Raw genomic sequence first — 26,819 nt, 5'->3', positions numbered from 1 at the left:
GCACCCTCGCACATGCACTCAACCACACACACACCACTGTTCTGTCCACGCTTTTGTGGGTAACCAATCCCTGGCTATAGTGTGGTTCACAGGTTAACACCTTAAGGGCCCGGGGTTATTTCATTATTTCATCTCGTTAATCTAACAAGACTAGCGACTGGACAGCGGGGGCCCGTCAAACACATAACCTTTTTTTTTATAATTAGGCGAGATTTAAGATTTTCGTTGTCGTCGGCTAAACAGGCAGGGAACATTTTCGATGACGTGTCACTGTTGTGCAACACCGAGGATTGCGCAACAATCGCTTCTAGGCTGTAGAGCGATGCGACCGGTTTTGATATCACTAATTTGACGGAGATTAATCAATCTCCGTCTCGGGCACATGGCCGTACTAAAAGTACCATGACGGACATCTACGTCATGGGCCCTTAAACTGTTAACCCATTTTGGGTGCGAACCCCTTTTGGTGTTAGCATTATGTTATGCTTTAGCTATTGAAAAATAGCAGATCTACAAGCTCATAGCGCGCCACCGAGTGGCGCGCTACGAGCTTGTAGGTCTGCTATTTTTGAAAAATCGAAGAACGACTGACATAGAAACATAGCTTTTTCAGAAAACTGTCAGGAATGTAGAAGACATTTTTAGAATCTGATCTCAGGTCAAAATGGGTTAATATGGTTACTGCTATATTTATCCTTTTCAATCCGTTGTTTTGTTTTTTTAAAGCAGTTTTGTCCAAACTGGACTAAATTGTATTGAAAAATAGCAGATCTACAAGCTCATAGCGCGCCACCGAGTGGCGCGCTATGAGCTTGTAGGTCTGCTATTTTTGAAAAATCGTGAAAATATTTATTTCAGAAAACTGAAGGATTTAGAAGGATTTTTAAAAATGTTGAGGTCAGGCCTAAATGGGTCAAATGATAAGGGACAATATCGGTGGCACCCAACTGTATGCATGGAAGTAGCAAACGTGTTTGCTACTTGTGTAGCAGTTGTATAGTGTGAAATAAATGAAGGACTACATGGCCTATTTCTTACCTAAAATGCATGAATCACAAACAAGCTGTCAGAGAGAAAGCACAGTGTCTCTGTATACTTCTCCTCCCTGCCTGTGTGCTCTCCTCCCGGAAACAGCTGAGATTTGCTCAGAGCAGCGGAAATCTCACTGAAGCACCGCTAGTTTAACCCATTTTGACCTGAAATCAGATTCTAAAAATGTCTTCTACATCAGTCGTTCTTCGATTTTTCAAAAATAGCAGACCTACAAGCTCGTAGCGCGCCACTCGGTGGCGCGCTATGAGCTTGTAGATCTGCTATTTTTCAATAGCTAAAGCATAACATAATGCTAACACCAAAAGGGGTTCCCACCCAAAATGGGTTATTGCATTTTGCGAATGTCTGCACCTTTGCTCGCAGGTGCTGGTGTGAACATGAAAGGTCTGGCCTCTGCATGATCATATGCAGCAAACCCAATGTTTGATTGATCAACAGATTTGTTGATTCTTCTTCTTTTCCTTTCGGCTTTTCCCTTCATGGGTCGCCACAGCGAATCATCTGCCTCCATCTCACCCTGTCCTCTCTGGCCTCCTGCCTGGCAGTTCCAGTTCTAACCTCAACATCCTTCTACCGATATACTCACTATCCCTCCTCTGTACGTGTCCAAACCATCTCAGTCTGGCCTCTCTGGCTTTATCGTCAAAACATCTGACATTTGCTGTCCCTCTGATGTACTCGTTCCTGATCCTATCCATCCGTGTTACTCCCAGAGAGAACCTCAACATTTAAGTGGGGCGACTGTGGCTCAGGAGGTAGAGCAGGTCGTCCAATGATCCATGGGTCGGCGGTTCGAATCCCGGCTCCTCCTGTCTACATGTCGAAGTGTCCTTGGGCAAGACACTGAACCCTTGCATGGCTTCCGCTGCAATTGGTGTATGAATGTGTGTGTGAATGGGTGAATGTAATGCACAATCTATGTAAAGCGCCTTGGATAAAGGCGCTATACAAATGCACCATTTACCATTTTAAGTCTCTGCTACCCTAACTCTGCTCTTTGAATTTTCCTCAGTGCGACTGTCTCTCTAAAGTCTAAACCATACAACTGGTCATACAAGTATTGCTGTTACTAGCAAAAATGTATAGTTGATTAAGTAAACAAAATGATTAGTAGACAGTCTCCTACGACTATGAGTTGTCAGTTGACTAAGAATCTATTTAGTTGAGGACAGCCCTCCTCCTTCTGCTGCAAACGGCAACTCTGTACTGTGTGATACAGGTTTGCACACAAAAAAGGCTTACTGAACAGCTGTAGACACTAATTATCACACACCGAGTGTTCCTATGCTTGTTAAGGACAAGCTAAAGAACCAAAGGAAGAATGGCGCCTGAATCATTTAACACAAGTTGAGACGGGTGCATAACAGAGCCCCATTCTGTGTTTTCAGCACCCTCTTGTGGACAAACCAAACCAACATTGCAGCTGTGTTCATTTAAAGGGGCATTCCACTCATTTTCAACAATTTACTATGTCATTAATATACCTTAGAGCTGTTGTGTGGAAATAATAAAATAGTCCCCCCCATTCTGTGTTTCCTAGAACTAGAGGTCTGAAAAAAATCATTAACATGGTGAAACACATCTTGATGATGTCATCAAGATGTGTTTCACCATGTTAATGATTTTTTTCATACTTACAGTTCTAGGAAACACAGAATGGGGGGACTTTTTTATTATTTCCACACAACAGCTCTAAGGTATATTAATGACATAGTAAAATGTTGAAAATGGGTGGTTTTCCCCTTTAAGCATTTATTTATGTCTACATACGAGAATAAAGAGATACAATACAAGGACACCAATATTACAAGTGTGCTGTAAAAAATGCACAGTCAGCAAATCTTGGACAAATTGCCCACACACCCTTCAGGGGTACAAGTCTTTGCCATACTTGGCGGCCACCGATAGTAGACGAGTCGATTGCACTGATTTTTTTCAAGCTGTTTTGCTTTCCATTATTTTCTTTTTTTTGCATCCCAAAGGCTCTTATAACCAACCTGTGTACAGGCAGCCAAAGATAAACACAAGTAGATGCTCTGTGATGGTATGGAGGAGTGGCTGGCCAGGGGGACGTAGTTTAGAGACCAGGATTACTGCATGTTTTTTGTGAGGGTACCTACCCTAGGGGACACGGGGAGAACATGCAAACTCCACACAGAAAGGCCCTTTCGCCAACCCCGCCTCGGGTATGGGCACTGATGACACGGAGGAGGGAACACGCCCCCAGCGCCCACAACGTCCCCAGCGGGAATCGAACCCAGGACCTTCTAGCTATGAGGCGACAGCACTACCGACTGTGCCGACCGTGCCCCTCACATAGACCTTTCGACAGGCAGTAGACAGCTCCGTGTCATGTGAGGAGCTTGACAATTGGATACCTCCAATTATCTTTTCCAAACTTCTCTGATAGAGCTGTGTGAGTGTATAGCCAGGCGTGTCTGTCGATAGTGCTCTGTCAGTCATCCTAGGCAGGCACTCTATTTGACATGTCATGCTTCCATCCTAGCACAGAGGCTGATGGAAACATGACATTACACATTCCAAGAGAGAGACTGTGCGCGTGCGTGCGTGCGTGCGTGCGTGCGTGCGTGCGTGCGTGCGTGCGTGCGTGCGTGCAGACTGTACAAGAGTGGACTTGTGGCCATGTGGCGGGGGGGGGGGGGGGGGGGGGGGGTGGGCAACAGCATTGTTGTGCTTCTTTTTTTACTTGCGTTTTATTGTCTTGAATGTATTCAGCAATACTGTACAGTATGTTTTTTTGTTTGTGTCGTATGTACAGTATTGTTATGTTTGTTGTGGACCCCAGGAAGAGTAGCTGCTACTTTGTTGGTGGCAGCCAACAGGGATCCAAATGAATAAATAATAAATAATGGGGCTTCTGTGCTCAATAATCTCTATTCAGAAGCCCATACCAAATGTCATTGCATTTGAATAAATTGGGTTTTCAAGGTGAGAAACAACGCTGCTTTGTTTTCTGCTGAGTTTTCTAACACTGTGCGCAACACCCCGCTGTTTCATTTATTTTTATTTGGACTTCACATGGCAGACGATGCACGGAATCCATTTTGTAAGTACTGAATGGTTGTGTGAAAGACTGATTTATGTGATCAGCTGACGTGATCAAACAAGGGTAACATTAATCCCTAGGAAATGATGGAGGACTAAATCTGATTTACTGTATATGTGAATTATAAACAATTACATTTTCTGAATCTGTGATTGAATGACAAGAATGTAATACATTAGTCGCTGCATTGAGTCACATATATTGTAGGCTCAAGTAGCCAGAAGATCAGCAATATAGTAATAATGTAAAAATAATCGAGTCGAAGTTTCGGTCTCGAACTGAAATAAAAAAAGGTTATTAAAAGTCACGCTTGCCGATTATTCTGAGTAACTGATAGAATAATCGTCAAGATTGCAGTTCTAAACTGTATAAATCCATCTGTCTGTCTGTCCCTTCATCTATCTTCCACTATATCTCAAATCTGTCAGCAGCACTACTGCGTGTTACCAATAAACAAAGAAGCACCCAGGACGACGTGGACTAAGAGAGGAGATGAGCCAACCCAGAGTTCCTGTTTTTCACAGAAATGGAGGTCTGGTACCGTAAGGGGCTATAACAAAGGAAAATGTTTTATCTTTTTCGCTTTATTTTTTATCCCATGATAATGTAAACCATGTTTTCACCCATTGTCTATTATCTAATGCAGGGGTTCTCAACGTTTTTGGCCGGGGACCCCCGGACATGCTTTGGCAATGTCTCGGGACCCCCTTGGGGGTCCAAGCCGCTTCTTTTCACCTGACAGAGGGGAGTTTCCCCGGCTGGACGTGGCACGTGGAAGGAACACGTTATTCCAACCAGTTCCATTCCCCTCCATGAGGCACCCGGCTGGCCAGGGGGAGGTAGTTTAGAGACCAGGATTACTGCACGTTCTTTGTGAGGGACACGGGGGAGAACACAGAAAGGCCCTTTCGCCAACCCCACCTAGGGTATGGGCACTGATGACGCGGAGGAGAGAACACGCCCCCTAGTGCCCACAGCATCCCCAGCGGGAATCGAACCCAGGACCTTCTAGCTGTGAGGCAACAATGCTACCGACCGTGCCCCCGGAAAATGTTTTTAATTCTTTTGTTTTTTAAAGGGAAACTTCACCCTTTTTGCAAAAATATATATGTTAAAGACGTTTAGAAGATTTAGAACACTTTCCTGGGTGTCTTTTTGTGTGTAATATGTGGTTTTAGATATTTTAGATGTTAGCAGTGAACCCAGTGTCTCTGATGTCATGGAAACTGGGCTCACTTACTTCCTGGACTACATGTTGTCTCAGTAAGACAGCCCTCCCGCTATCCACAAGGAGGAGCAGTGCACCAAAGCATTATGGGAATTCTAGTCCAGGAAGGAAGTGAGCCCACTTTCGATGACATCAGAGACACTAGGCTCACTGCTAAAATCTAAAATATCTAAAACCACATATTACACACATAAAGACCCCCAGGAAAGGGTTCTAAATCTTCTAAACATCATTAACATATATATTTTTGCAAAAAGGGTGAAGTGTCCCTTTAATGGAAAGGGTTCCCACTCCAGCTTGATCTTCCGCTCACCTTGAACTCGTTCTCCTTGTCCTTGGTGCCCTTGTGGAAGGGCCGGTCGTAGCGGAACCTCCAGATGTGGTTGAACTCACCTTGAACTCGTTCTCCTTGTCCTTGGTGCCCTTGTGGAAGGGCCGGTCGTAGCGGAACCTCCAGATGTGGTTGAACTCACCTTGAACTCGTTCTCCTTGTCCTTGGTGCCCTTGTGGAAGGGCCGGTCGTAGCGGAACCTCCAGATGTGGTTGAACTCACCTTGAACTCGTTCTCCTTGTCCTTGGTGCCCTTGTGGAAGGGCCGGTCGTAGCGGAACCTCCAGATGTGGTTGAACTCACCTTGAACTCGTTCTCCTTGTCCTTGGTGCCCTTGTGGAAGGGCCGGTCGTAGCGGAACCTCCAGATGTGGTTGAACTTGTAGAAGCTCTTGATGTTGTCGGGCACGCCGTCCCGCTGCAGCACGTCCTGGCTCTCTGGGATGGGACTCACGGCGTAGATCTGGAGGTCTGGGATGGGGGGGAGGTGGCGTCAAGGACAAAACACCAGAGTGTGTGACAGAGAGAGCAGGACAGAGTGGGTGAGGAGACAGGGAGACTTTAGGAGAGAGGGAGGGGGACGGGACTAGAGGCGCAACGGTTAATCAAACTAATCGGCGATTATATAAAAAAAGGGTACCTACCCTAGCCCATTTTGGGCGGGAACCCCTTTTGGTGTTTTAAACATTGTTATAATTTAGCTATTGAAAAATATTTTTTGCTATTTTTTGAAAAATCGTAAAAATGTGGCGCATGTTTTTAACTCAGTCCAAAATGGGCTAGGCTAGGGGACACGGGGAGAACATGCAAACTCCACACAGAAAGGCCCTTTCGCCCTGACGACCCCACCTGGTACCTAGGGTATGGGCACTGACGACCCCACCTGGTACCTAGGGTATGGGCACTGACGACGCAGAGGAGAAAACACAGCCACAGTGTCCCCGGCATCCCCGGGGCCTTCTAGCTGAGAGGCAACGACCGCGCTAGTGCCACTAGCCCCTTATAAATCGATCATTTCATACAATAATCGATTTGTAATTGATCCCTATTTTGGACATGTCACTATAAGCGAAAATCAGTTTTTGTATATAATCGTGAATATAGCTGAACATGCCACATCACGACAAGCTTGTCAATCGCCTATTTTCACTGTTTTTGCACGAAGAGTTGTGTGACAAAGTATGCAAATAGCGCTTAAGATGGCTAATCTATTCATTGATATACATAAGTATATAAATAACAAAGAATTTGATTGAAAATCGCTAAGAGAACAATCAATAGCTGCAGCCCTATAGACGGGACACTGCGAGACAAGGTAGACGGTGTCTCTGTCTGTCTCTCTCTTTCACGTTAGCACTCCTGTATCTTTATTGTCCGACACGCACAGCACTAACATCAATACACACTCAGCAAACCCATATGGCTACTGTGCACACATGCAGACACACCTTATTCACACATCTTACTCACACATTGTTCACGCATCGGCATGTACGTCTCGCGCACGCCCGCAAAACACCCACCCACCTGCAGTCCTGCACATTGATTATCACACCTTGATAGCGAACGTAGAAGCGACCATATGGTTCTCCACCTTGAAAACACTTGCATGCCTCATGTAGCACGTGCACCGCACGTATGGCGAACGCACACATGTACAGTAGGCCTACACACTGTACAGCATGCACAATATGTGCATAATACACGTCTACACACGGTTAATCCGTTTGTATGTCCACTCAGCGGTAGACCAATCACAGCTCACGCTGTGCGGTGCGCAATGAAACACCTCCGGTCATGACTCATGACCGCCTGGTTTAGTCAAAGTGAAACGTATTAACTCATTCACTGCCAGCTCATAGTCTTGAATTACCATCCCCCACTGCCAGCTTTTTTCGTATTTCCTTCCCTTTTAACCCATTCAACCCCTTTTGGTGTTTTAAAGGTGTAGTGAAATGGCTTTTTTGGGGCATTTTATTTTGAAGTTTCAGCCTCAGACGGCAGGATCTAAGTTTCTGAACCAATCAGAGCGTTGCATCCCTCCAGGCTATGGGGACGTAGGTCCACGCGTATGCAGAGTGGTTTGTTTACAAAGTGACAGAGAGACGGCAGAAAAGCAGCTGTGTTTGAACAACGTGCAGCAATGGGAATCAAATGGGTGAGCTTCATGTTTATTGGCTTTTATTGCTCTACATGCCATCACGCAGCACGTTTTCGTTTTAAGGAAGTAATTCAAATTAAATTTTTATGGACTTTTGATATATAAACACACAAATGAGAATTTGTATAGGTATGCCCATTATGATGACCACGGATATGGTCTAAACGTGAGAAAAACGTATTTTTCATATACACCTTTAAACATTACAGTATGTTATACTTTAGCTATTGATAAATAGCAGATCTACAAGCTCATAGCGCGGCACAGAGTGCCGTGCTACGAGCTTGTAGATCTGCTATTCTTTTTATCGTGAAAATGTGTGCAAATCTTTGAATAACTCAAATATTTGCTTTTGGGGAGTCCCTGGAACAGCATATTTTCAGATGGGGGTCAGCGGCCAAATCTAATCTAACTATAATTCACTGTCCGAGTGTCTGAAACACTGTATAGTTGCTCCTCACTGGCTGCACCAATCGCTCTCGCTTTTCACACAGGCATTGACCATCATATTATGGAGGTCTTAACAAAGCCCTTTTTTCCCCATTTTACAATTTTTTATTTTTTTTTATTTTTCACGATTTTTCAAAAATAGCAGACCTACAAGCTCGTAGCGCGCCGCTCGTAGCGCGCCACTCGGTGGCGCGCTACGAGCTTGTAGATCTGCTATTTTTCAATAGCTAAATTATAACATAATGCTTAAAACACAAAGGGGTTCCCGCCCAAAATGGGTTAAGGTTATTGTAGCAGTCAATTTATATTGGGGGTCGGGAGGGGGCGGGGCGGGGGTCCCGAGACATTGCCAAAGCATTTCCGGGGGTCCCCAGCCAAAAACGTTGAGAACCCCTGACCTACATCACAGGCCACCATTCTCGGTGTTACCCCACTGTCATGCTTCCTCTGCTACGCGCCCTTTGCAGCCTGTGTGTTTTGCCCCTTAACTCTATAGACGCCAGGGGGCGGTAGAGGCAGTAGGTGGCGAGTGCCAGCTAATCTGCAACATGAGCAGAGAAGAAGAGGTCTTGTTGTTTTGGCTGAAAGTGAAACTACTCCAGCTCCCGGCTCTGCTGAGGCCCACCGACCGAGGCCGAGCGATGCGATCAGTGTTTTGATTAGCGGGAGCTTGAATTCATGTTTTATTACGCTCTGATCATGCCTACTTCATCTCATTATGAGCCATAATGTCAATAAAGACAGCATGCAGCACACAGGGATTTTGGCTGTTTCTGACACACACACACACACACACACACACACACACACACACACACACACACACACACACACACACACACACACACACACACACACACACACACACACACACACACACACACACACACACACACACACACACACACACACACACACACACACACACACACACACACACACACACACACACACACACACACACCTTTTACCATAAGCAAACCTGGCCAAAATAATGCCATTTCGCCACTGGAATATGGATGAAGACAGCTGACATAATCCATTAATATGCATGAGCATCTGTGGCGGGGTACAGTAGCGGGGCTCATGGGAGTGGCGCTATTGATTAACGATACTGGCGGATAACGCAGCGCTATGCTAACACAGTTAGACTTATAGCTGTCGATTCCAACAGCGCTCTGAGTTATGCGTCCGAGAATGCCGTGCACACTCGCACACCACTGCTTGTGTGCACAGAATGCACACAAGCTTGTATAGACACAAGCACAGCCATACGTGCACATGTTACTGAACACGCACACGCGTACATTTTAACATACCAAGATATAAAATGCAAAATCACATTTGTATGTACTGTGTACACACCCAGTGTGCATTATATACAATCTATATGAATAACACGTGTAGCCAACATACAATGTACAAATGGTAGGCCTAAAGCACAACTCTCTCTCTCTGCCTAACTTACAGTTTTGTCATAGGACAGCACTGGGCACTGAATAGGCCTACAGCAGATCTACAAGTTCACAACGCGTTGCGGACGAAAAGGCATTGTGAGCTTGCAGAGCTGCTATTTTTGGCAGAAGACAAACCACAGGCTTCAGTCTGCTTCTCAACCTCTCTATCTCTCTCTCTCATTCCATTTTGTAACATCTCACTCTATATATATTCCACTCTCTCGGTCTGTCTAGCAGCAGCTGTCCTGTTCTCTCCATTGGAGTGAATTATTGAGATGAACTCCTGGTCTTAGAGAGAGATGTGCGGCTGAATATTGAACAGATACTTTCACATCTCCATATACATTCTAAGGAGCATGTGTATCCACGGTACAGCTCATTGTCTGACTGGGAGCAAGAAACATGCTTCACGTGTAGCCATGCGTGTGTGGCTGGCGGGGGGGGGGGGGGGGGGGGGGGGGGACTGACTGAAGATGCACAGGAAGCTAGCTGTGTTAAATGCAGTCTTATCCATTACATTGCATGCATGTGCTCCTAATTGCTTACTTCCTCTATAATTGCACATGCACTTAATCAGCTTTTAATGCATTTTACATCAAGTGAATGTGCAGTGTGTGTGTGTGTGTGATTCATTTATCTTGTCAAGAGAAAATAGCTCTGTGCATGTGTGCTGTCTGTCTGTCTGTCTGTCTGTCTGTCTGTCTGTCTATTGTTGTCTGTCTGTCTGTCTATTGTTGTCTGTCTGTCTGTCTATTGTTGTTTGTTTGTCTGTCTGTCTGTCAGTCTGTTGTTGTCTGTCTGTCTGTCTATTGTTGTTTGTCTGTCTGTCTATTGTTGTTTGTCTGTCTGTCTGTCTGTCTGTCTGTCTGTCTGTCTGTCTGTCTGTCTGTCTGTCTGTCTATTGTTGTTTGTCTGTCTGTCTGTCTGTCTGTCTGTCTGTCTGTCTGTCTGTCTGTCTGTCTGTCTGTCTGTCTGTCTGTCTGTCTGTCTGTCTGTCTGTCTATTGTTGTCTGTCTATTGTTGTCTGTCTGTCTGTCTGTCTATTGTTGTCTGTCTGTCTGTCTGTCTGTCTGTCTGTCTGTCTGTCTGTCTGTCTGTCTGTCTGTCTGTCTGTCTGTCTGTCTATTGTTGTCTGTCTGTCTGTCTATTGTTGTCTGTCTGTCTGTCTATTGTTGTCTGTCTGTCTGTCTATTGTTGTCTGTCTGTCTGTCTATTGTTGTCTGTCTGTCCGTCCGTCCGTCCGTCTATCCGTCCGTCTATCCGTCTGTCTGTCTGTCTGTCTGTCTGTCTGTCTGTCTGCCTGCCTGCCTGTATGCCGATCTGTCCATATATCATTCTAAGCACATTTTAAAACCGTGAAATCATCTGTGTAATTTTAGAATTTAGCATTGGCTCTTCGAAAATAGCAGATGTTACAGTACAAGCTCACAGCGCATCGCTTAGTGCCACGCTTTCTCTCTCTCTCACACACACACACACACACACACACGTGGTGATAAGGATACACTGGGCCTCCGCCTGGTAGATGGTCTGGTCGGGCTGGTTGACGTGCTGCATGGCGATGGCGTGGGGGAACTCGTTGAGCATCCTCTGCTGGAAGGCCTCCAGCCTCTCGTAGTCGTGGCCACGGCACACAAACTCCTTGTTCTGCGCGGTGGTGTGAAAAAAAAGCACTCAATTGTTTTACTTGAAAAAAGTATCAATACTGCAATGTAGAAATACTCCGTTACGAGTAAAAGTCCCGAATTCAAGAAGCGCTTTGAGTACCAAAGTGTTGGCATCAAAATGTACTTAAAGTGCCAAAAGTATAGAAAGTGCTTGTTATGCAGAATGTCCCATTTCAAGTTTTCAAATGTATACAAATATTTTAAAAATAGCAGATCTACAAGCACACAATGCGTCGCATCATATTTCCATATTTTCAAATGGTCTAAATGTATATGGGGCTGAAGTGGTTACTGTATGTTTTGTAATAATACTCACAATCTAATTGTAGTGGAGTAAAAGTACAATATTTGCCTCATTTGCCTATACGCACTCGAGTAAAGTAAAAACACCTCAAAATTCTACTTAAGTACAGTACTTAAGTAAATGTACTTGGTTACTTTCTGCAGAGGGACAGGAGGAAGGGCCGGAGGAGACGGCACTACCGTGGTGTTAGTCTGACACCTAGTGGCCACTCGGCGCTACTGTGGCCCCCATACTGCTTTCCCACATTAAACTTTAGTGTCACTGAAGTATTAGCAGCAGGAGCCGAACCATCAAGTGTGTGTTTGCGACTGTGCGTGCGCACGTGCGTGCGTGCGTGCGTGCGTGCATGCGCGCGTGCGTGCGTTCGTGCGTGACTCATGCGGTCACAGCTGGCTCATTAAGCTGTGCTCCATGAAAACATCAACACCATAAAAAGAGAGAAAAAAAATCAGTAGCATTCATATTCCAAACAGTGTAACTCTAAGGCTTTGGAACACAAGTGCTTTTGAAGGGGAAAGAACACCCCTGACACCTACATTCCTCTGACAACGGGAATGCTGCCATGGAAAGGAATTGACCTGAGATCAGATTCTAAGAATGTCTTCTACATCCTGACAGTTTTCTGAAAAAGCTATGTTTCTATGTCAGTCGTTCTTTGATTTTTCAAAAATAGCAGACCTACAAGCTCGTAGCGCGCCACTCGGTGGCGCGCTATGAGCTTGTAGATCTGCTATTTTTCAATAGCTAAAGTATAACATAATGCTGAAAACACCAAAAGGGGTTCCCGCCCGGATACAATTGGAAGTATGAGCTACGTAGAGCTACGAGTTTGCCCTAAAGCAGACATTTATGGAGGCATAAATAGGCTACGTATGGATTCAACCGATAATGCTGTGTCAGGCATCGCCGTGTGCCCACTGCGCCAGGTCAGCTCAGGTCTGTGGGTATAGGTACAGTAGGTGGTCGTTTAAACTTACTTTCAACATATGAAACTGGGAAATTAATAGACTACCGTAAACAAGAAGCAGGAGTACTTGCTGCCTGCAAGAGGATAACTGTTGTTGTACTTCTTTATTACCAACCATCCTGATAACAAGGACACTTGCCTTGAAAGACTCCCTCTCACGGATGACAGCTGGCCTTCCAGATGTCGTTGTGAAGATACAAATGGGTTCATTTGGTTCCATTTGTATCTTTGGTAACTCGTATCTTTGTAACGAATGGTACCAGATCTCAAGATAAGGTTATGCTGAAGGTGCCTAAAACCAATATTAAGTTGGGAGATACAGCCTTCAGTGTGCGTATGCTCCATATATATGGAATGAATGTCAAGAAAAGTTAGATGTCCTCGTTTCTTTTGCTATTTTTAGGCTGACCTTATATTGGAAGAAGGCATATGCACCTGTTTATTGTAATGTTTTTATTTTATTTTATTTTTTGTCTTTTGTTTAGTGTTTTGTATAATATCTATGTGTACCTTGTTGTCTACATGATGTCATGTCTGTAAAATCATTGTTGTAAATGTTGCTTTTTGTACAACAGGGTGCCGTTGACAAAGAGACCCTGGTCTCAATGGATTTCCCCAAAATAAAGGTTTCAATCAATCAAAAGTCAGAGTTAAATGAACACTGAGGATTGTACTGTGTATTGCGTAGGCCGATTAAGACAGAGGCATCGAGAACATTGGTTCTCAACCTTTTCTGCATCACTCGGGGCCTTCTTGAAAGTCTTGAAAGTGGCCGCTGCCCACCCCACTTAAGTGGGCTGATGGATGCATTTTCAGAACATGTATATTTTTAATGATCCATCAATCGATTGTTTTCCGGCATGAACCACTGGAAATAACATTATTATAATATAATTCAAAAGCTTTTTTTTTTTGCAGATTTTCATTTTTTATATACATTTTATATTATCATCAAAGGCGTAGGGTTTTGTGCCAATTCTTTGGGGGCCCACTCGTAATATCCTCACCGTAATAGCCTCACTTAGCCCACTGGTTGAGAAACAGTGATAAACAGTCATTAGCCCACTGGTTGAGAAACAGTGATAAACAGTCATTAGCCCACTGGTTGAGAAACAGTGATAAACAGTCATTAGCCCACTGGTTGAGAAACAGTGATAAACAGTCATTAGCCCACTGGTTGAGAAACAGTGATAAACAGTCATTAGCCCACTGGTTGAGAAACAGTGATAAACAGTCATTAGCCCACTGGTTGAGAAACAGTGATAAACAGTCATTAGCCCACTGGTTGAGAAACAGTGATAAACAGTCACTTAGCCCACTGGTTGAGAAACAGTGATAAACAGTCACTTAGCCCACTGGTTGAGAAACAGTGATAAACAGTCACTTAGCCCACTGGTTGAGAAACAGTGATAAACAGTCCTTCTTACCCTCAGGAAGAAGGGAAACTTCTTGCCGTAGAAACCCACTCTGAAGAATTCAGGCTCCAGTCTCTGCTGGTCCATGATTTTATCATACAGGGAAGCCTCCATCATCTAACGGCAAGAAAGATAAATATCATCTCAAGGCACGTCTACTTTCTACTGCATTTCTACTGCACGATGATCGTTGCCATCGACCTTTCATACAGTTGGAGGCCATCGATATTGTCCTTTTCTTTTTGCTGAGGTTTGCGTGATCTGCGCAAAAGGACAGTTAACCCATTTTGGGCGGGAACCCCTTTTGGTGTTTTAAACATTATGTTATGCTTTAGCTATTGAAAAATAGCAGATCTACAAGCTCATAGCGCGCCACCGAGTGGCGCGCTACGAGCTTGTAGGTCTGCTATTTTTGAAAAATCGTGAAAATATTTATTTCAGAAAACTGGAGGATTTAGAAGGATTTTTTAAGATTTTGAGGTCAGGCCTAAATGGGTCAAATGATAAGGGACAATATCAGTGGCACCCAACTGTAGGTTGCAATAACTAGCATCGATTGCCTCAACTGCTGCTCAAGACAGTTTTTTTGTTATCTTCTGAAATCCGTATTCTACAGGACTGCGATTGTTTTCAAATGCAACAACTGTAAAGACTAACTATTAAAAAACAAATCTGAATAAAGTATATTGATACCTGTAGGAAGGCTGGGTAGTTTTCGTTTAAGTGCTGATGAGGATTCAACACACGGATGATGTGTGTTGATGTGCACCCACTCACTCACTCACTCACCCTCATCTTGCTCAGGTTTCTGTAGTCGTAGTAGGACTCGTACTGGTCTGCCAGTTCCCTGCACAAGATGATGCCGTTCTCCCAACACTGAGGGAACGCACGCGCGCACACGCACACGCACACGCACACACACACACACACACACACACACACACACACACACACACACACACACACACACACACACACACTTAAATGTTAAATTGTCTATAGTAATTGCATAACAAGAACTAGGTAGTGGTGATACTGTTAGAATAGTCAATCATCCACCTTCTGTGTTGCGTTAAGTTCAAGTGAACTGAATTATAATTACATGAATCTACACCTCATTTGACTGGGGGCCCCGTGTAACAGCTTAAAGAAATCTTGCTAATGGCAAGCAACCTTAGACCAGTTGCATTTTCAAAATGATTCATTATTTTCAAAATGATTCAAGATTTTTCAAAATGCTTTGAAAATAGCAGATCTACAATCTCACAACGTGTCAATCTGCTATTTTCAAACAGCTGAAGTATAAATTAGGACTAAAGTGGTTAAACATGATTAAACATTAAGACATTTAGCTAGGGATCCCCTGGAACCCCACCAAAAAGCCCCCTAACACTACTGTTGCAGACCACCTCTCTGTCTGCAACGCCACACCAAAGTCCCCAGCCAGTGTCACCGCAGTGTCACCCTCTCTCCACCGGATGGCAGCGACGTGCCGGAATTTCCAGTGGAGGCTAATCTGTCTCTGTGCTCTGGGGCTCTCGGCCGTCTCGCTAATTAAATGAAAGAAGCCCTCCCCCTCACAACGCCTTCTCGTCCCCGGGCGGCCGGCGCCGGCAGATGGCGGCGGTGGCGAATTTCAGTGGTGAAATTGGACGGTGAGTAACGAGCTGTGCCGGTTTTAATGACTCCGCAGAGCTCGCGTGAGATTTGATCAGCGAGCGCTTGAGCATTTTGAAAACAGTTATTTTTGTACGCGAGTCCACACCACGCCGCTTCCTCTGAGAACAACAAGCACCTACGAGGCAGAGGTGTGTGTGGTGGTGTTGGAAGGAGAGTTTTTGTACAACCGTTGGGACGTCTGATCTCTTGCACATGTGTACTTTATATCAAAGTTGACCATTGTCTGATTGACTTTGTTTACTCCGTCTCTCTGCGATTTAATGCAGTGGGTTTCAACCCTTTTTATGTCAATGTCCATTATTCATTGGGCCTTTGAGCCACATTTGATGAGCTCTGTAGCAGTGGCCGGCAAACTGTGTTCTTCTGGATCGGACTAGTGAAGAAACACGGGGAATTCATAGCCGCCATTACTAAACATTTATACAGCCAACAACCTATACAGTAGATCAATAAGGAGTGATTGCCATCGGCTGCCGGTCGGTCGTCCCAGAATGTTTCCGTCAATGGATTTGGCACCGTCGCTCCCGTTTATAACGGAGCGGCGCTAGTCGCGTATCGCTCCGTCCCGCTGTGGGAGCTTAATGTGGAGCGAGGTGGAAATGAGCAATCCGTGCACACCGACTGCACACACACACACACATGGGCCCTCCAGAGGTAAATATTTTATAGACAATGAACGCCAGCACGATTGATGTGTTGCTCAATCATACACAGAGAGGGAGGGGGAGAAAGGAAAGGAGAGTTGCTGTAACTCTTGTTGTTGAACTTTGTGTCGGCCAGTGCCGTGCAGGCCTGTGGTTCTCAGCCTTTTATGGATCAGGGACCAGGGGGAAGAAAGTGTAACGTGAGTGTCAAACACACATTTTGTGCCCAAGACGTCTATGGACGTCTTTGGTATTACCGCACGGGCAGAGCCCAAGACGTCTGTGGACGTCTTTGAAAAAAAAAAGATATATATATATATGTTTTATTTATTTTTTTAATAAAAATCAAAACAATGATTTTTTTTTTTTTTTTAATACGTGTTGCCAAAGTTTGTGTTTTCGCCATTGAGAATTTGGCAAAATTAAATAACTCAGAAACCATAAAACTTTTCAAAGTAAAAAGTTCCAGCATGTGTCTCCACAGTCAGCTGAATTATAAAAAATGCGAATGGATTTTCTAGGTGAAAGTGATTTTTGGGCAAGTGTTAAAATGCTATTTATTTTGATGTTGACACATACAGCACCAGCTCATAAATACCTGGTTCGCACTTTGGCACCGTTGGAAAGACAGAATGCATAATAATGTTATATAGAATATCATTCTTGCCCTGATGAAGACCGGTTTGGTCGAAACGAAATGTTGGCAGTTGCCTTTTTAATTTAATAAAGGCTATCCTCCTCATTTTAACCTTGAATGCCCGGATTGTTTCTTTTTCTTTATGCCTTTATCCCGTTTGATCCGTGTGAGCACCTTTTTATCATCCTCACATGTTTATGTTTATATCTCCGTCGAGCACCTGGTTAGTTTTTTCTTTTTTCCTGCATAATATTTTTAGTTGGAAATAAGTCTTGCCTTATATTGACTATGACTGATGGCAGTGGTTCTCAAACTTATTTTATTTCAAGGACACCCATTTGGATATATGATCCAGATCCAGATATAATTGCTATATCGAGATGGGACCCTAATTAACATTGTAACGTTGTCAGTGTTCATTTAATTCCGTCTGTACAAAATAAAAGGATGTACATAAATGAACGCAAACAAAGTCGATTCTACTTGATATGACTAAGTGAAATACCCTTGGATGGATGTTCTCTGCCGAAGACGATCAATCAAATATTGACACTGTCTGCTTAGTTTGGGTTTGTTTATGTGCTAAAAGAGTGATTGATTCAGAGTGAAGGAGAATCGCTCGTCACTCACAAAGCACAGAAGCAACAGATAAACATCTAGGGCATTCTTCTTAGGGCTGTCACGATTACAAACTTAACTTGACGATTCATTGTCACATTAACGATTCGCGATTGACTAGTGTTTTTGGCATTGCACATTGGAACCTAATGAAAAAAATACTAAAATAATTAATGTTTGGGTTTTTAGTACTTTAGGCTGCATAAAGTTGCACGGGGCAGATTATAACAAATAACTTAAATATGAATAAATGACAAAACATAAATTCTGAATTAGCTGATCTACAAACTTACAAAGTCGTGACTGCTACAGTACATGACTCAAGCTTCTACCAATGATATTATCAGATTAATCTCTTAAACCCTATATTTAAAGTTCTACTGTGGATTTGAACCCGGTTTTTATTTTTATTGTTTTACCATTGAGCTAATAGAGGCTGCCTGCTTGCTCAGGGGGTAAATTGAATCTTGACCATCTGGTCAAAATTTGTGTCAGATCCTGTGTCTAGGTGAGACATGACCTTTGACACAATCAAAATGTCTCAATAGAAGAGCAAGGACACAAAATACCCCAGCTGGATACGTTATATTGTGTTAACATACTCATACAGATTGGACAAAATTACATTTGACTCATTAAAAAAAGTTACATAGTGCCGCAACACATTCCACACGTTATAATATATTGACAGGATACCGTGACTGCCGGGATTGTTTAATTACCTTTGGAGCATAACGCCAAAGTATTTTCGCCTTTGATCCCTGAAAATCCCCCTGAAAATAGTCCCACGATTTGTTATTGAGCCGACAAAAAAGCCACCTAACAGACAAAGAGCAAAGCGAGCTAAGATCGTCCCTACCCCCTTGTTCACTTTGCATTAGAGTCAGTTTCCCAGAAGCCCTTAGTTGCAAGCAAGTTATAGTTTCATTTGTTGTCAGCCTCGTCACGATGTCCGCGACAAAGATGGATTTCCATAATAATCATCTAACAACGGCGAATTGAACACATAAAACAAATAGCGGGTTTAGCGTATTACGCATGGAAAGAAAATGGAATAAATGTCGTGTATGGCGGGTTATGCTGTTAAAGTGTTAACTCATCCCTGGCTAAGGACCCCTTTAACCCATTTAGGCCTGACCTCAAAATTTAAAAAAAATCTTCTAAATCCTCCAGTTTTCTGAAATAAATATTTTCACGATTTTTCAAAAATAGCAGACCTACAAGCTCGTAGCGCGCCACTCGGTGGCGCGCTATGAGCTTGTAGATCTGCTATTTTTCAATAGCTAAATTATAACAATGTTTAAAACACCAAAAGGGGTTCCCGCCCAAAATGGGTTAATGTCTTTTTAATGATCTCCCGCACCGACAACGACGCCTTTAACGTGTTAGCGTTCTATTTAATGATAAACTATTAAATATAACTATAAAGTTGGCTTACCGCTAATCAAAGTATTCCATTTCAAATCGCGCTGGATAAATAAAGCGACTGTGTTTAGTGGCTCAATAGCTCTTCCCCGTGACCGCGCATCTAAAATATGAACGCTTCTAAAGACTCTTAGACTCTTAGCGAATAATCTGATCGACGCGACCACCTTCACCATTGTTGTTGTCGGTAGAGGAGGAGGCCGTCTTCTTTTACAGCCAAATAGAATGGTGGTGAACAGTGGCGGTTGCTGAACTATCAGCGCCCACTGCTGGCGGGGGTTGAGTTAATGATGAAGAGAGACCAGGAGCGATGCTTTTACCTTCCCCCGGTCAAAGTTCTGTACGATGGTGAGGTGGAGGTATTCTTTGCGCTGCCACTCGCTCTGCATGGGATAGTTGAGGAACTCTCTGAGTGGCCGCTCTGACCACTCCAACAGCTCATCATAGAGGAGCAGGGTGTAGGAGGCCTCTGGAATACGTGCACACACACACGTTCACGCACACGCACACACACACACACACACACACACACACACACGCACAATTATATTGCTATACATACTGTTCATGTTTTGGGGATGGATGGCATTGAACATAGCCGATCTACAAGCTCACACCACATTGCGTTGAATCCTTATGGAAAACAGTAATACCAACATACTGTACACGCACACGCACACGCACACACACACACACACACACACACACACGCACAATTATATTGCTATACATACTGTTCATGTTTTGGGGATGGATGGCATTGAACATAGCCGATCTACAAGCTCACAACGCATTGCGTTGAATCCTTATGGAAAACACAGTAATACCAACATACTGTGCGCGCGCACACGCACACACGCACACACGCACACACACACACACACACACACACACACACACACACACACACACACACACACAGAGGTTCTTGAGTTGAAGACACACCCTCAACACAACACGCACGCACACACACACCTGTGTAGTTCTGGGCTTTCAGATGCAGGTCGTAGAGTTTGTGGATGTAACGGATGTACATCTCCTCTTTGTTCAACTCAGTCTTGTAGAAGTTCTGGAAAGGTAGACAAACAAATAAGAGATTTTCTGCACTGCTGAATAACATTGAGTTCCTGGCTAGTCTGCCTATGAGCCCAGGCGGTTCTCCAGATGAAAGAATATAGTGGGGGGCTAAAATAAGTTAGGGCCGACCACTTAAGCTCTTTTCGACCTGAGATCAGATTCTAAAAATGTCTTCTACATCCTGACAGTTTTCTGAAAAAGCTATGTTTCTATGTCAGTCGTTCTTCGATTTTTCGAAAATAGCAGACCTACAAGCTCGTAGCGCGCCACTCGGTGGCGCGCTATGAGCTTGTAGATCTGCTATTTTTCAATAGCTAAAGCACAACATAATGCTAACACCAAAAGGGGTTCCCGCCCAAAATGGGTTAAGCCCTTTTCCTAAATAGCGAAAATGGAGAATCTAACCTTGAACTGTATGGTTGCAGACACGGAGGCCCTTATCTAACGTATGTCACATGGTATGGATTGAGATGCACCGATTTCAGATCAACGCTAATCAGCAAAAAAACTAAATCATAGTTGGGGGGAAAATATGCATGAAATAACTGAATTTGAGGTTGAATGTGAACACTAGGGGGTGTCAACTGCCACCCCCTGAGACCCCAAATGACGCCCATGAGAGATGTTAAAGGTATATTCAGTGATATCACTTAATTCAAATATCACTTATTTTTTCTTATTTTTTGGATAATCCTCCCTACTATAAAGTGTGCTGACCATATAAGAAGTTCCTCCCTGTCCCCAGTGAGCCCCTGGGGTCAAAAACCCCTAGTTTCGGTTTGGGCTTTGGGTGGCAAAGCCTTCATCCAATCAGGATGAGAGGGGCCTTCCTCCAATCAGGATCGAGTGGGGCGGGCCTTGGTGCGCGTGCTGTTGGCCTGTCGCGTGTCCCCCCACTGTAGTGCGTGCATGTGAACATCTTGTTTTCCAAATCACCCAAATCACTGAATGCTCCTTTAAGTCACCTCACGGTTCCCATCTGGCTGCTCTACCGACCGCTCTACTCCACTCTCCCTCAGCCACTGCCGCCCCATACAGGGGCGTTACGAGCGCTATACGCAGACAACGCGACTGCTTTGGGGCCCAGAGGCAAAGGGGGGGCACACGGCCACCCGTGCCGTCTGTAAACTAAAATTATAAATACATACAGAGATGCAATGACAGTTCAGTTGAACAAAGTTTGGCGGAGCCTGGTGGTGGCTGCTGCTATAGCACACACACACACATCATAGGCACACACGTGCCCCGCCGCCTCCCTACAGCTCTAGAGTGTAGGGCTGTAGGCTAATAACGTGAAGGAAGTCGGAAGTGTCTGTGGTGAGTGTGCATGCAGTGGGCTTTCCCAGTCTCGAGTCCCGACAGCCAGCTACGTGCGCAAATCACAACTACAACTGTACAGTGCCCCGCTGTTTATAAACCAAAACGCAGTTTGGGCTCGTTTTTTACAGGCTGCAGCTGCTGCTCTGTTCACAATCGCGACAGGGACCGTCACAACTGCTACAGCCCCGCTGCGCTGTTTATAAGCCAAACACTGTTTGTTTGGGCTATTTTCACCGGCGGGGGGGGGGGGAGGGGGTAGGTGGGGGGGGGGGGGGTGGGGGGTAATCAGCCTGCATCAGGGCTAGTTACGCGGCTGGCCCCATATGACTTTTTTAATATGACTTCTCTGTAATTGTTCTCTAATCTCTACCCTTACCTGTATGTTCAAGTCATCCTTACTGCTGTGACGACTGAATTTACCCTAGGATTAATGAAGGCCTGTCTGTCTGACTACTCACCAGCAAACTGACCGTGCATCCAATCTTCTTCCCATCCACCTCACCCAGCTTCATACAGTCCCTGTGAAGGACACAAGCAATTCATCACAGCTGTACAGTAAGTCGCTGATTAAAGGCATGACAAGCTGACAGCTGTCACTCAATGAGTACGCACAGGATTTGAGGAAATCTGCGTGTGTTTGTGTATTTCAATCTCAATGTGGGCGTGCGTGCGTGTCAGTCTTAACCTGTAGTCCAGCAGTCTCTCCATTAGTCGAGTGACGGTAGCAATCAGCGAGATGCCACTCTCTCTCCACGTCTCTCTCTCTATCTTCTTCAACAGACTAGAGCATAGCGAGAGAGAGAGACAGAGAGAGAGAGAGAGAGAGAGAGAGAGAGAGAGAGAGAGAGAGAGAGAGAGAGAGATAGGCACAGTAGTGAGAGAAAATGAGACGGAGAGAAACAGTGTTGTCACACCAGTTACAATAGGAATAAGAGACAAAAAGAGGACCAAGACAAGAACATAGGAGACATTTTAAGAAAAACACCAAACACTCATTAGCCTGTTGGAAAGGAAAGCTAAAGGCTGTTTCATGATCATAAGACAGCAGTCTATCAACAGCATGGGACGGTCTCAAACTCGTTTCTCCAAGCCATTTACACGTTTACAATTGTGTCCGGGTCCAGAAGAAAGGCCCGAGAGTCAAGCCGGCCATCATGAAAAGCGAGAAAAAAGCTAAACAAGTTAATATTTTTTCCTCTTCTCCATATTAACACAGTTCGATTGTTGCAGAAGCTTACATTAACAGGCAAATGATCCGTAAATACAACGGCAAGTAAAGGTTTCCTCCAATTGTATTCACATTGTGCATAATACAGTAGCTATGTTTTCATTATTGTGCAGAACCAGTAGCTCCTTGTTATGTTTTCATCACATTTCTGACAGCCAGTTGAGCTTGTCACACCAGAGTAGGCACTCCAAATAATGGCTCATTATATTTTCAGAATTCTGCCAGCCAATTACTGGGTTTTTCTTTTCTCTATTTTTTTTTCTTTTCAACCGAGTAGGAGGCAAATGTCCGTCCAGTTCCTCCCCCTCACATGCTCACTACATCCCCCACAGCAGTTGTTCTCAAAGTGGGGTCAGTTTTAACCACTTGAACTGAGTTTGCTTTAAAAAAAAAAGTTCACAACATGTCTCAATGCGAAACATGGTGAGCTTGTACTATTGAAAAAATTGGAATAAACATTTCTAACAACACAAATCTTCACTTATGGGGGTCCCTGGCACAAAATCTTTTCAGAAGCGGGTCTGCAGCCAAATGCTGGTCCCTGACACGAAAAGGTTTTGAAGACCACTGGCCCAGGGGATTGGACGGCTCTGGTTTGCCCTCCCTGATGCCACTGGCACCCAATCCCTGTGCCTGGCCCCCCACCCACACCTCCCTGTGCCTGGCCCCCCACCCACACCTCCCTGTGCCTGGCCCCCCCACCCACACCTCCCTGTGCCTGGCCCCCCACCCACACCTCCCTGTGCCTGGCCCCCCACCCACACCTCCCTCCACCCATACACACACACACACACACGCACGCACGCACGCACGCACGCATGCACGCACGCACGCACGCACGCACGCACGCACGCACGCACGCACACTCACACACACACGAAGAGAGCGAAGAGGAGAGCATCTTACCTAGGGTACGGACCAAACAGAGGTATTCTACTCCAGGCGGGGTGCATAGGCGGAACAAATTGATATTAATAGGATTAATATCAGCACACACTCACACAGGTTAGTTCAGGGGTTAGTGGGGTCAGTAGCCAAGGGGAAATTAATATAGTAAATGTAAAAAATAAAATTGTGTGTGTGTGTGTGTGTGTGTGTGTGTGTGTGTGTGTGTGTGTGTGTGTGTGTGTGTGTGTGTGTGTGTGTGTGTGTCTTTGATACAGAGACAGTAATGTCTCTGTATCCAAAATGACTTGATAGCACAGGCAGACTCTTCACATACTAGAGCATGTCTGAAATAAATGTCAGAGCTGAAATCGACGTAAATCGATGTAAATATGAAATAAAACATGTAGCTACTAGCTAGGTGTAATGTTAGAGTCCACAGAAGTGAACCTTTCAAGCCTGTTTTCTTGCTGTTTTATGCAAGACATTACTCTATAAGCCATATCTCCAAAACTGGTGGGTCAAACCGAACAACAATATGTAGATATGAAGCTATGATTCCCTGCTTCCATATGACATGGAGAAAAAAAAAGGGAAAAAAAGAAAGAAATCAACAAAAAGTAAGAAATCTGCATGTGGAATATTGTGAACAAATTGATTCACAGATTGGGTAAGCATAATGATATTACACTCGCTTGAACGCTTAACCACATCTACTCTGCATAATTATGCATTTGAAATTATACACTTCAATTTCCAATTATGCTGTGATTGAACAAACATGGTATTGTACAGATACAGATTCAGAGATTGTATCGTTCTGAAATGTAGGATACCACATAATGTACAGCACGATGGAGGGTGGTGAAGGCAGTGATCGACTACAAAAAAAGACGATGAAACAATTCAAGGAGTGAATGGTGTATTTAGTAGTGATCCCAGCCGGGAAATTACTTCTAACCATATAACACCTCTGGGACGTAGAAATAGGAGGGACAATAGTTAATTAAAACACCTTGCTTGCCCGGACCTATTTAATCCATTACTAAAATGTGCCCATCATTTATAGCGCCCGGACCACTTTTACCGGCGCACCGGAAGTTGTTGTGAATGTCTGTGTAGCAGCTAACAATAGCCACACCACTCTAGAGTCGATCGACAACAACGGGAGGTAAGAATAAATCTATCGCGACTAGCGACTGGACCGCGGAGCGCCGTCTAACACAGGATCTTTTTTCATAATTAGACGGGATGATTTAGATCGCGAGTTATGAACGTTTTCGTTTTCGTCAGCTAAACAGGCAGGGAACATTTTTGATGACGTGTCACTGTTGTGCAACACCGAGGATTGGGCAACAAGCGCTCCTAGGCTGTGGAGTGATGCGATCGGTTTTGATATCATTAATCTCCGTCCTATTTATCAATCTCCGCCTTGGGCACTTGACCATGACCTTGAACTTGACGTAGATCTCCGCCCCGGGCCTCCATGGTGTTAACCCCCCCTCCCCACTAGTTTTACTGTCAGCTGTCAATACTAGAAACACACTTGATAGAAACCTTTAATGTATTCTTATGTGGCAGATAGATAAAGTAACCTCAAGGTCAGATACAAAAGGCGAAATCTGAATATCCTAACAAGGGAACCGCCGTTAAATGTGGCATCTGTCACAGCACAATGTCAGAGCAAGAGAGAAAGGACATGTAAGTTCCATGGACAAACTCCTTGGGGGTATATTATGGATTTTGTACCCGATCTCGATATATTGTCACTTGTCATTAACCCATTTTGACCGGAGATCAGATTCTAAAAATGTCTTCTACATCCTGACAGTTTTCTGAAAAAGCTATGTTTCTATGTCAGTGGTTCTTCGATTTTTCAAAAATAGCAGACCTACAAGCTCGTAGCGCGCCACTCGGTGGCGCGCTATGAGATTGTAGATCTGCTATTTTTCAATAGCTAAAGCATAACATAATGCTAACACCAGAAGGGGTTCCCGCCCAGAATGGGTCAAAGACACGGCAATGGCTTTATGTAGTTTCACTCTGAAAAAGAAAGCTGTGTGTTTTTGAACCAATCAGAACGTCGCATCCCATCGCATCCCTCCGCATCCCTCCGCTACATGCGTTGAGTTGAGTTGAGTTTTGTTTGTTTACAAGTCACAGAGACGGGCAGCAAAGCGTCTTATTTCTAACCTATAATGTTTTCAGATACATCCTTTAGCGTAATACACTGTTCATTTGTATTCATGCAGGACTTGACACGTCACCACGCAGCACGTTTTCGTTCAAAGGAAGTAATTCAAATTAGATTTTTATGGAATTTTGATATAAAAATACACAAAGATGGAAATGTTCCCATTGTTTTGGCATAGATCGTTAGGTATGCCCATATGATGACCACGGATATGCTCTAAAAGTGTGAAAAAAACTATTTTTCATTTCTTCTTTTAAAATAAAAGTTGTTGTATCGTGGCTGAGTAGTGCGGCATCTTTCCTCATCTCAGGACATAATAGAGAAAACATGAGTTGTGAGGTGTGAATTGGACCGAGCCATCACAGTGTGAAATATGAAAATATTATGATTTTTTTTATTTTGTTCTGCACAGTGTGCCACTGTGTACGGACAAGGAGAGTTTGAACTTGCACAAAACACCACCAAAAAGCAAGGACGCACATCATACACACGGGCGCAAGCACACACACACACTGTATGAACACTTCCCACATCCCACCACAGCATGCAGGGGCACAAACCCGGGTGCACAGACCACGGGACAGGGTGGGACAGGGTGGGACAGGGTGGGACAGGGTGGGGCAGGGTGGGGCAGGGTGCGAGAGCACGACTGGCCAAGGAGGACATGTGTGACGGATGAAATGTGACCGGAGCTTTCGCCCCCTAGACACTGATCACTTACCTCTGGTGACCAAAAGCCTAATTTGTACACCGTAGTACCGTACGGCAATGTCTCTGAACACATCTATTATTTTTGGCATGCGACAGCCTTGCACACCAAGGCTTAATAATGCATATTAGCTATACTTAAATGCAAGGAACAGGTGGACATAGTGACATATTGTGGTTGTATGTCTGTGCCTGCCTCCGGGCTACAAGATTGTACTGTATATCGTGTGCAGTATATTATTATGGTTGTCATTCAACGAATAGTTTTTATTTTTGTTTCATTGTGTCATACAAACTCGTAGTCC

General features: G+C 44.4%; 1 protein-coding gene across 1 annotated transcript in view; it reads right to left on the bottom strand.

Moving 5' to 3' along the window:
- Nucleotides 1-26,819, bottom strand: part of dock4b (dedicator of cytokinesis 4b) — a 275,073-nt gene that overhangs the window by 47,594 nt on the left and 200,660 nt on the right. Inside the window, exons 33-41 of the mRNA XM_079494185.1 lie at nucleotides 22,185-22,280; nucleotides 21,958-22,018; nucleotides 20,078-20,171; nucleotides 19,423-19,571; nucleotides 14,888-14,974; nucleotides 14,111-14,215; nucleotides 11,251-11,392; nucleotides 6,040-6,148; nucleotides 5,662-5,719 (exon numbers count right to left, since the gene is read on the bottom strand). Of these exons, the coding sequence (XP_079350311.1) occupies nucleotides 5,662-5,719; nucleotides 6,040-6,148; nucleotides 11,251-11,392; nucleotides 14,111-14,215; nucleotides 14,888-14,974; nucleotides 19,423-19,571; nucleotides 20,078-20,171; nucleotides 21,958-22,018; nucleotides 22,185-22,280 (901 nt within the window). The remainder of the gene's footprint in view (nucleotides 1-5,661; nucleotides 5,720-6,039; nucleotides 6,149-11,250; nucleotides 11,393-14,110; nucleotides 14,216-14,887; nucleotides 14,975-19,422; nucleotides 19,572-20,077; nucleotides 20,172-21,957; nucleotides 22,019-22,184; nucleotides 22,281-26,819) is intronic.

This window comes from Electrona antarctica (assembly GCF_951216825.1).
Source record: "Electrona antarctica genome assembly, chromosome: 23".
Classification (NCBI taxonomy): domain Eukaryota; kingdom Metazoa; phylum Chordata; class Actinopteri; order Myctophiformes; family Myctophidae; genus Electrona; species Electrona antarctica.
Note: the sequence above shows the minus strand (reverse complement) of the source record. Positions and strands in the feature narration are given on the sequence as shown.